We start from the raw sequence: 11467 nt of genomic DNA on the forward strand, positions 1-11467 counted from the left end.
GAATGTTTTTCTCTTATTTGCCATAGTTCTGCAATAGATAAGAAAACCGGGGACAAAGTAGCTATCAAGAAGCTCTGTCGCCCATTCCAGTCTGAGATTTTTGCCAAACGAGCCTACCGTGAGCTCACACTGCTAAAGCACATGCAGCATGAAAATGTGAGTAACTACTTCTCTGCGTATGTTTGCGTGTACCCAAAAGAGTTCTCTGTGTCTTTCACAAATAACAACTGAACGGAACATACAGCTGATGTTTCATTTAATATCATCATTTCTATCTTCACCTGAGTTGATAGTCAAGACAAAAATCCAAATAAATAGCAAAATATGCATGCCCAGAAGAGTAACAGCTTGCGGTAACAGCTTCTATGAAATAACCAATTCATCCCTGCATTTGATGGCTAGATCTCATTAATTCAAGTTGCTATATTGACTCAAAAGTTATAAATCACTGCCATACTAAGTTTGGATCATCAGTTAACTATACTTGCAAAGATGGAAGACAACCAGCCAGACAAGTTCTAATATTTCCTTTTTCAACCTGATTGAGTTGAGATATGTTGGATGCTTTGGGATTCTGCAAATTGTACCCCCAGTACGTCTGAGGCTAAAATTAGACGTAATAAACATTCTGTCCAGCGGATGAAAAGAGGGATAAGTTTATAATACTCATTTTCAATAATAAGGATAGCTTGTCATGACTTTAACATAGCTGGATGCCCTGGTCTTCCTACTGATAATCATATTTCAGTTTTTGCTGAAAGATTTAAGAACCAAATAATTGGTTGGATAAATTATGCTTGGCAAAATGTAATTATCTACAATATGCTATGAATAATTCAGATACTCCCAAGCAGCTCCAGACAGTGGTGGGATTCAGCCAGTTCGCACCACTTCGGCAGAACCGGTAGCTAATTTTTTGTTGCCGAGGCCCAGAATGGACTTCTGGAAGCGGCATTCACACAGAGAACCGGTTGTTCACATATTTGAATCCCACCACTGGCTCCAGAGTGTAAAAACAAGCCTGCTTCACACTCTGCTGAGGGGTTTCTAAGGTCCTGATAGTGATAGTTACTTCTTAATCCATTTTCCTTCATCCCTCCACCCCAATTTTCTAGCAATAGTGGACTTACAGTACTGTATACAAGCTAGGCATTGCAGTTACTGCCTGATACAGGTACTGAATTTCTGTACTTCAGGTTTAATGCTACCGCCTGATTTGTGGTTTGGGTAGAAATCTGGTCCTTTCATACTATGCATTCATTAAGCTACAGGGTTTTTTTAAAAAATATTAACTAAGCTGTGTACCAGATAGCACAGCAAAAGTTTTATCAATTGCTAGCTTACTGTAGGGCAAGTGTAAGGTAGCCAGAACTGGCTGTAAATGATATCTAAGAAATTCCACTCCTGGCACCTTCTTTCCTGTGACTCTCACTCTGATTTATTTTATGTAAGCAAGTCCTATGCACATGATTGTGGCAAGGACAGACGTGACACATCCTTGTTATGTGGCATCTTCTTGACATTAGTCTGGTGTGTTGGAATCTCCTATTCTCTTCATGAACTAGATAGGAAGACTGCAACATCATTTTGCATGACATTCTGTTAATGGGAATGTCTTTCTTTTCTAAATTCAGTAGTCTTTTAGGAATGGGAATCCAGTCTGAGTTCTAATAAGAATAAAACATATGCGAACAGATATGCTGGCAATTTTCTATAATTCTTATTTTCTCAGCTACAGTAGTGTCAGCTGTGGTGCAGCATGGCCTAATTAATTTATAAAATATTGGTGCATCCAGAATTTGAAACATACATTCTGTACAACTATCCCTGGATTTATTCCCTGGTCTTGGAGCTTCCTATGAGAACATCACAAAATATAAGACTTCCCCTCTCCCAGCCCATTGCTTGAAAAGGCCTCAAGTTGCCAGTTAACATGGCTTGGTTTTTATCATGTTAGATAGATATGTTCTTGTATTCTGTGTAAGTTAACATTCCAAGTCTACCTCTTTGCAGGTTATTGGATTACTTGATGTCTTCACTTCAGCTACTTCATTTGATGGATTCCAGGACTTGTAAGTTTGCATTTTCTACCATACGATATTCTATAGTTCTAGTGCAGAATTATAACAGAATAACAGAATGGGGAGGGACCTTAGTGGTCTTCTAATCCAACACCCTGCTCAAGCAGGAGACCCTGTACCATTTCAGATGATTATTCAATCTCCTCTTAAAAATTTCCAGTGTGGAGCACCCACAACTTCTGGAGGCAAGTCGTTCCACTGATTAATTGTTCAAACTGTCAGGAAATTTCTAGGTTGGTTCTCTCCTTGATTAGTTTCCATCCACTGCTTCTTGTCCTGCTTTCAAGTGGTTTGAAGAATAGGTTGATCCTCTCTAAAAGAATTGCTTTTAAAGAAGGCACAATGGCTCGGTCCATTAATCACTTTCTCTCAAAATCTGTTATTTTCAAACATAGGTCTATACAGGTTCTGTCACTAAGTTTAGCAATAAATAAATAAATAAATAGCTATATGTGGCATAGAGCCTGGATACTTGAGGGACCACATGTCTCACATAGCATCTGTCTAGCTGATTCAATCCTGCAATCTTGATACGCTCCAGATTCCTTCAATTAAGCAATGTCATCTATTGAAGCCCTGGAAGCATGTTTTCTCTGTAGCAGTTCCTGTCCTCTGAATGACGTTCCTTCCAAGATCCAGATGGCTCCTACCCTATTATTGTTTTTAAAAGTTGTGAAGAACTGGCTCTTTTTCCAGGCCTTTGGTTAGGAAAAGTAATGCCTCTCACTTCACTGTCTTTGTCGTTTTTATCTTTATCTTTCATGTTTTAGTGATCTTATTGTAATGTTATATTATTGTGAATTGTTGATAGTTGGGTGGTATACAGGTTTAATAAGTTATGGTTGGTCATACAGTCAGCCAGAAATTTAGATTGGAGTTGACATTTTTATTCACCTATTGAGGCTTTCCCAAGGACCTGGAATAGGCAGATGTTGTTGTTTCTTCACAGGATATAAGCTGTTCCAAGTAAAGTTGCCTTTTGCAATTGAGTGATGATGATTTTGTCAGTGCCAATTGTCTTCAAGTGGTGCTCCAGATCTTTTGGGAATGTACTCAAGGTGTGACTTTTGCTGCAGTTGTTCTATTTCTTTTGGAAATGTTTGTATTTTGTGGTTTTCTCCAGCTTTTTCTCTACTATTCTATTCTGCTGTCTCCAGGTACTACTACATCCACTATCTTGACTTTTTTGTCTTTTTTATCAACAATTGTTAAGTCTAAGGTGTTGTGTGGCAGGGGTTGGTCTGCTTGAATTCTAAAGTCCCAGAGCACTTCAATTTATTCAATTTCTATTATTTGGTCTATTTTGTGATGCCACCAGTTTTTGCTTGCAAGCAGATGGCATTTCTTGCAGATATTCCAGTGCACCATTGTTACTTCTTTGTCATGCCATTCTTTGTAGTCAGACTGTGTGATTTTCTTGCAGTCAGACTGTGTGATTTTCTTGCAACAGCTAATTAGAGGTTCCACTGTTTTTTGCAGTTTATATTATTATTATGTTTGGTTGCATAGTCAGCCAGATGTTTAGATTGGATTTGGCATTTTTTTTATCCACCTGAGTCCTTCCCAGGGACCTGTGATAGGCAGATGTTGCTTGATGGTATTATGGTTGGTCTCACAGTCAGCCAGATGTTTATACTAGATTTGATATTTTTATCCATCTATTAAGTCCAACCTGGAATAGGCAGATGTTGTTGTTTGATGGTGTTAATTATATTGTCATAGGATGTAATCTGCTTCAAGTAAAGCTGCCTTTTGCAATTGACTGAGAGCAATTTTGACAATGCTGATGTTGTTCAAGTGCTCCAGTTGTTTTGGGATTGCATCCAAGGTCGCTACTACTATTGGTACTATCTTTGTTTTCTTTTGCCACAGTCATCTAATTGCAGGTCTTTGTATTTTGTAATTTTCTCCCATTCTTTCTCTTCTCTTCTGTAACTCCGGGTACTGCCATGTCCATTATCCAGATTTTTTTTCTCTTTTTTATCAACAAGTGTTAAGTCTGTGGTGTTATATGGCATATGCTTGTCTGAAGTCCCAGAATACTACAGTTTCTTCATTTTTCTAACAAGAAACATGACAAAGTAGCAGCAATGATGCATTGGCATATCTGCAAGAAATGCCATTTATCTGCAAGCAAGAACTGCAGAATAGGCAAAATGCTCATTATTATCATATACACAAAAACATGAAATCACAACTGCTAGTTCTTTAGTTGTAATGTATCAGTGCAGTGTATGTGTGGATACAAGCAGTGTGGCTTTTTGCAACTGAAGATGGAAATTTTGTCAATACGTAGTTTATTATTGCTGTTATTATTGTAAAGTACACATTAATTTTTGCACACAATTTAGCATCCTGGAAATTCTGTTTTTAATTCTTGCTTTTAAATGACAAACTTTCTGGGGCCAATCTAGCGAAATAATTGCTACCCATAATCAGATGTCCTGTCTTTTTACATTTAAAAAAATATATATTCCCATTGGTTCCAATTTCCCAAATGAAGAAATGGTATTTTCACCCCGCCATGCATTTTTTTTCAAATGGAACTTTGATGACAGAGATTTACATTTGAAAAATGAATGACATGGGAGGAGAATATGCTTTTTGCCAGAATTGGAATCTCGTAACAAGCTCTTATCCTTGTAATGTTTTAATATTTAATATTTATACAAAAAAATGCCCACTGGGAGCAATCTGTGTCACACAAAAGCCAGTCAGGAATTTGAATACAATCTGTACTATGGGATCTGCAATATTTAATAAAATTGATTGAGGTGATATTTATAATATGTTCATTAATTAATCATAAAACATAATTGCAAGAGACATTAGAGGTCGTCTCATGAAACTTGCTCAATGCATGATTTAAAATGCAAAACATGTTACACTGTGCTGACACAATCTAGTTTCTACATAAATGCCTTTAATAGAAACCACTGCATATCAGGGTAATAACTAGCAGAGTATAACATCTATAGAGATGTCCTTTTTTTTTTTTTTTACATTTCAAGACAATTGATTTTTCCATAAACAGTTTGTACAGTTTCTTTTAATATTTAGCTTAGGATGTGCTTTCTTGTAATTTTATACATCTGTCCTTTTTATATTCTTTGAAGGAACAATGAATACTAAACAATTACTCAAAGTCTAAACTAATCACATAAATTTAAAAGTAAAACAAATATCAGCAGCACTAAGGCAAAATATGAATATACGTAAAATATATTCAAATAAATGTAAAAATGGGCTAGTCATTTTTAAAAAGTCTTTATGCAAAACAACAAACACATAGTTATATGTTTAATGTGCATTGGTTTTAAAAGCTGCAGAGTGCAATTTGTGAATACAATATATATTTTTTAATTTTGCTGTTGTTTTCTGATATTCTTGCCAGTTCTACTATTTCCAGACATGGGTCTAGCATTCTTCTGAAATTTATGGAAGTGGGGCACAGAGTGAAATTGGAGGTTTTAATTAGTAATTGGTTTTAATTAATAAGAGAGAACGACACTGCTGTCAACAGGGCTTTCAGAGGTAGACAAAATAATGAAGAAATAATCAAAATAGAACTCATTCCCCATGTCCCTGTAATGGAAACAATAACATACAGAACTAAACAAAGATACTTATTGATAGAAGGCCCATAATGCACCCAACCTTGACCAAACTAGCAAAATCCAACCTCTTCCCCAGATTAAGTCAACCTTCTCTGCAGCACTGAGCAGCAATCCTGTTTTTGAAAAATAAGTCTAGTGTTCTTTCTTAAGGGCACTAAGCCTGTCTTTATAAGAAGCCTGTATAACATCTGACAAATACTTCTGGAAGTGCCAATCTGGCATGTAGGCAAGTATCTCTGTGGAAGCTATGTCTCTCGTGCTTACTGCAGTCCAAATTGAAATGACCGTGGAGGGCAGTCCCCATGATTAGAGAGTGAGAGGCATGCCCATAGCAGCTTAGAGCAGCCACTAGAAGATGGGCAGGTTCCAAATCCTGACCATTACCCATATCATCAATGAAGCATGCTAGATTGTGTCCAGAGCAAGAACTGTGTCAGGAGAAGATAGAGAACACCACTTTAAGTTGAAACAATTCACTTTAAGATTACTTTAAGCTGCCATAGCTGTGGGCTGGGGATATAAAAGCAATACCATAAGGAAATGTTTGTGCCATGGTTTGTACCATAGTTAAGGGTTTCAAAGATGACACTTACCTCTATGTAATTAATAACTACATAAGAAGTCAGTGCAAATCAACTGGCCCTCAGCTTCCAGTCAATAGCTAGTTTATCTGGTACAGTAGTCCTTTGTGTTCTATGTGTTGTATAATAAACACAGGGCCAGAAATTGAAAAGCATAGATTAAATGGATCTGACAAGCCAGCAGTGTGAGTCTCACATCCACTAAACTATTAAATTGACAATAGGCTTATTTAAGACAATAGAAGTAGTGGTTTCAGAGAAGTTCAGATGATTTTGTTATGAACTGCGGTATAAAGAATGTTGGAATAACACTGTTTGCTACAGTATTTTGTTAAAGAGCTAGTGTTCCCATTCCTGGTTCTAAATTATAGCCATGCACTCTTATTTTCAGAAGTGGAATTTTATAAAATCAGTACGTGTCTTAGTATGGATTAGCTACTATTTCTGGTGAACTATACAGCCATATTATAACCTACATCTTTTCCTGACACTTACTTTTTAAATATTTTTAGTTACCTGGTGATGCCATACATGCAAACAGATTTACAAAAGATAATGGGACACCAATTCAGTGAAGAAAAGATTCAGTATCTGATCTACCAGGTTTTGAAAGGCTTGAAGGTAAGTAACTTCAGAAAAATTCAGAACAGAGATTTCTGCCAGCTTTTCCAAAAGATCTCATTTCTTTAGTATTTTTGTAGTGACAACATCTTTTAATAGATTCTGAACATAGAATCATAACATTGAAAGGAGTGAGGGGAACCTTAGAGATAATAAAGTCTATCTCCCTGCCTAGTATATGGATCTACTCAGTGGTGGGATTCAAATACGTGAACAACTGGTTCTCTGTGTGGATGCTACTTCTGGAAGTCCATTCTGAAACTGGGCAACAAAAAATTAGCTACCGGTTCTGCCGAACTGGTGCGAACTGGCTGAATCCCACCAGTGGATCTACTACTTTAGTATCCCTGACCAAGAGCCATCTAGCTGCTATTAAAGACCTCCAATCAAGCAGTATGTGGATTGATGAAAGACTGTATCCTTTTCTTGTTAACTTAATGTCATTTTTTCTTGTCTTCTGGAACAACTCTAAATAATTCTGCCCTGTCTTCCCGACAATAGCTCTTCAAATATTGGGACAGCTTCAGTATCATATTTCTCTGCAAACTTCTTCTCAAGCTAAAGACATCCAGCACCAGATGTTCCTCATTTATTTTGCTATCCAAGTCATCTTATGGTCTTGGTTGCAATTTTGTGAATAATCTCTTAAAATGCGATACTCAGAACTATTCAAGGTGCAGCATAACCAATGCAAAATAGAGAGGAATGATTTTCTTGTTTTGACATGTTACATCTGTTGGTGTGGCTGTTCTTTTTGGCAGATGCCTTTTGGCTCATTATTATTTTATAATAAATCCACCAAGACATTCAGATTATTTTCCATGTCCTGATGTGGAGTATGGTCTGCTATATGCTATAACCAAGCCTTTGTTTTTTCCTACACGATTGAAAGATTTTACATCCATCCCAGTTGAAATTAATTGTGCTGGTTTCTGCCCATTTCCCCAACTTTTCAAGATGCTATGGAATCTTGATATTGTCCTCTTTTTTTTTAATTGAAAAGTTTTATAAAAGTTACAATATAAACCCCAAAACCAACCCACTCTAAACCCCCCCTCTCCCTCCCCCACTTCCCAGAGCTGAATACAGGGTTACAAATATAATAATCTTAATCTAACTAACATTAACCAACTATATAAATAACCAAGTCCATAATGCACTTTAACTCCCCTTTAACATAAATATAATAATAATAATTAAAACATAAACAAATTAGTATCCTAATTATTAAACAATAGAATATTGTTAAACAATACTAATACTAAAAATAATAATAATATCATATAATTAAAACTAATAAAAATTTCANAGCATCACAATCTGTAATAACACCCAACAAAAATAATTGTGGAGTGAACTTTATCTTTCTCTTGAAGATCTTTTGAATGTTCCACCAAATCTTAATCCAAAAAGCTTTTATATTTCTACAAGTCCACCAAATATGAAAATAAGTAGCATCCAAGCTACCACATCTCCAACATTTGGGCTGTAAATTAGGATACATACAAAACAACTTTTTAGGATCCAGATGCCATCTATAAAACATTTTATAAAAATTTTCTCTTAAATTTTGATATTGTCCTCTTAAGGCATTTGCTATCTCCTCATATATTTGTTATCTACAAATGTGATAATTACTTTTTTCTAATCTCTCATTCTAGACAGTAATAAATATGTTGAATAACACAGGGTCTAATCCTGGTGATATGCCACTTGACACTTTCCCTCAATACAACGCACAGCCACCCTTTGTGCCTGTCAGAACTTTGATAGCTGCCTTACCTGAAAGTGATTTTTTCCTAAACATGAATCTCTCCAAGTTGTCTTTAGGAAGCTTTATTAAAATGAAAGCAGATGTGGTAAAAGAATTCCAGCCAATTTCCTATAATGGACCCCTGCAATAATTCCAGCCTGATAGAAAGTCAGTGGCATGATGGCACTCATGGGTGTGATTGTACAATCTCTGTTTTCCATCTATAAACAGCATAAGCCAGTCAACTTTGTGCTATTTTCTCTATTAAGGTCTTATGACAAGCCTTGCCTAGTGGTTTGCTGAACTCAAGGTACACTCCTGCAGTCAAATAAACTAGCTACTTTGTCCAAAAAGATCAACTTTATTTGACATTTCTTCTTGAGAAATGCTTGCTGGCTTCTGCCAAGTAATTTATGTTTTTTTAAATTCTCCCTAACCAATTCTTTAATAATCTATTGCAGAGTTTTGTCATGTGTCAATTACAGGCTTACTGGTTGGTGATTCTGGTCCTTCCCTCCCCCCCCCCCTGCCCTCCATTCCTATATGAAGATCAGAACAATATTTTCCCTTCTCCATTCTCCATAATTTCTCAAAGATCACAGAAAAGGGCTTGGAGGTAACATCTGCAAGCTCTTTCAAGATTTTCAGATGCATCTGGTCTACCTGGCAATTTAAACATGTTCACAGAAGTCACATGCTCCCTAACAGATTGCCAGTCGTCCCTAGAGGGAACTGTTTTTTAATAGAACAAGCAATAAAAATATCACAAGGAAGATGAAAGAAAAAAAGAGGTTGAAAGGGGCCCTTTTTTCTGTTTGTCTTCTGTTACTACGTTACCATTTCTCTTACAAATGGGCTCATCTCTTTTCTTTTTCTTCATTTACTATTGAAATGGCCAGGAAAAAAAAATCTTTTTTGTTGTTTTTACTTCCCTTGTGTCCTTAAACTTCTTTTGTGCTTTACCCTTTTGAACTTCCATGTATCTCTTGCATGATTATATGTGCTTGCAAGAGCTGATTGTTAAATTTTCTGGAATTTTGTGAGCTGGTTGACAGCAGAGGTAACCTTGACACCTAGCTGTTCTGTAGCTAGGAGTGTGCCTTATCAATGGTAATTGTGCCAGCAGAGCTTATTCTTAAAACATTTAGCAGCATACTACTAATTATATCAATTAAGTTGATCTTTTTGGACAAAGTGGCTAGTTTATTTGACTGTAGGAGTGTACCTTCACTTCAGCAAATCATTAGGCAAAGCTTGTCATAAGCTTCTATTTTCCTTTTACCTTTTAACTCAGTTGAAAGCTTCCTATGCATTCACAAATTTCTTGAACTGCCCCCTTCATTCTTTTTCTTCAATGAAATGCTTTGTAGCTGTGCTTCCAGGATTTGATTTCTGAGACACTTCCAACCCTCCTGTGCTTCCTTTGTCCAGAGCATTTCATCAATGGGATCCTGCCCAGTAGTTCTCTAAGCTTATCAAAACTCATTCTTCAGAAATCTAGTGTCCGTGTATGGGAGTGCTTCAATTGCAGTATCTTCAATCCCAAGAAGATACTGTCACTTCCTCCCAAAATCTTGTTTTTTATCTCTTCAACCAGCTGTTTCTTATTGGTTGGGATAAGATTTAGAAGGGCCAACTCCTTTGTCTCTTCCTCAGCCTTTTGGAAATGAAACAATCAAAAAGGCCCCTGAGCAAATTTGAGGACTTTACAGTATTAGCTGAACTGGTTTTCTAGATGTCCAAGTAGCTTAAGTCTTCCTGTGTCTCTTTGCCATAAAAGGTCTGTAATCTAATACAGGAAGATTGTATTCAAGTCTGCTTACTTTGGTGGTTGAATGATAAATACGGGTAGTCCTCAACTTATAATCATTCCCTTAGTGGCTGTTCAAAGTTACAATGACATTGAAAAAAAGTGACTTATGACCGATTTTCACACTTACGGCCATTGCAGGATCCCCATGATTATATGATCAAAATTCAGAAGCTTGGCAACTGACTCATATTTATAACGGTTGCAGTGTCCTGGGGTCATGTGATCACCTTTTGTGGTCTTTTGACAAGCAAAGTCAATGGGAAAGCCAGATTCACTTAACAGCCCTTTGGGCTCAATTGTGGTCATAAGTTGAGGCCTACCTGTACTGTGAACTAAATAATAAATCAAAGTATTCTTACTCATAAGTTTTCAACTGGCTCCTCATATTCAAATTCCTAGGTCTCCAATCATGTACCCAATTATTTTATACATAAGAGCCCCAGTGTCTGCCCTGTCACTTTTGAATGACTTAAATCCTTAGGTCCTTGCATTCCACTCATGAATCTTGTCCCACCAAATTTCAGTACTGTAATGCCTTCTAAATCATAATCACTTTTCTGCATGGAGCCTTCTAATTTTTCTTGTTTGCTCCTCATACTTTGTGTATTTGTATAGAGACAATTAAATCCTTGGTTTGCTTGGCCTATTGCTTTACATACTTATTTCCACATGAAGTGGACACCATCACTTACAGTACCTGGAGTTTCTCATCTCAGAAGCATCTCCCATTTTTGAAGTACAAATAATTCCCATCCACAGCATCAGCCTGTAACCAAGATAGCTTGGTTATTTCATTTTTTTATTTTTCATTTTATTAAATTTATACCCCGCCCTTCTCCCGTAGGACTCAGGGCGGCTTACAGCCAGTTAAAAACAGTTTAATACAATACAATAGAAATTTTAAAAATCATTAAAAATAAATATATAATCGGCCGCTTCTACTAAAATTTGGCTAAAAAACAATTTAAAATACCCCTAGGCCAGTCCTGCCCGCTGAAACA

At 36.5% G+C, this 11467-nt stretch overlaps 1 protein-coding gene across 1 annotated transcript in view; it reads left to right on the plus strand.

Annotated features, from left to right (window-relative positions):
* Positions 1-11467, plus strand: part of MAPK13 (mitogen-activated protein kinase 13) — a 34610-nt gene that overhangs the window by 3871 nt on the left and 19272 nt on the right. The window contains exons 2-4 of the mRNA XM_015821951.1: positions 27-156; positions 2014-2072; positions 6792-6900. Of these exons, the coding sequence (XP_015677437.1) occupies positions 27-156; positions 2014-2072; positions 6792-6900 (298 nt within the window). The remainder of the gene's footprint in view (positions 1-26; positions 157-2013; positions 2073-6791; positions 6901-11467) is intronic.

The sequence above is a fragment of the Protobothrops mucrosquamatus genome, unplaced genomic scaffold, assembly GCF_001527695.2.
Source record: "Protobothrops mucrosquamatus isolate PMUCROS unplaced genomic scaffold, P.Mucros_1.0 scaffold1432, whole genome shotgun sequence".
NCBI classification, from domain to species: domain Eukaryota; kingdom Metazoa; phylum Chordata; class Lepidosauria; order Squamata; family Viperidae; genus Protobothrops; species Protobothrops mucrosquamatus.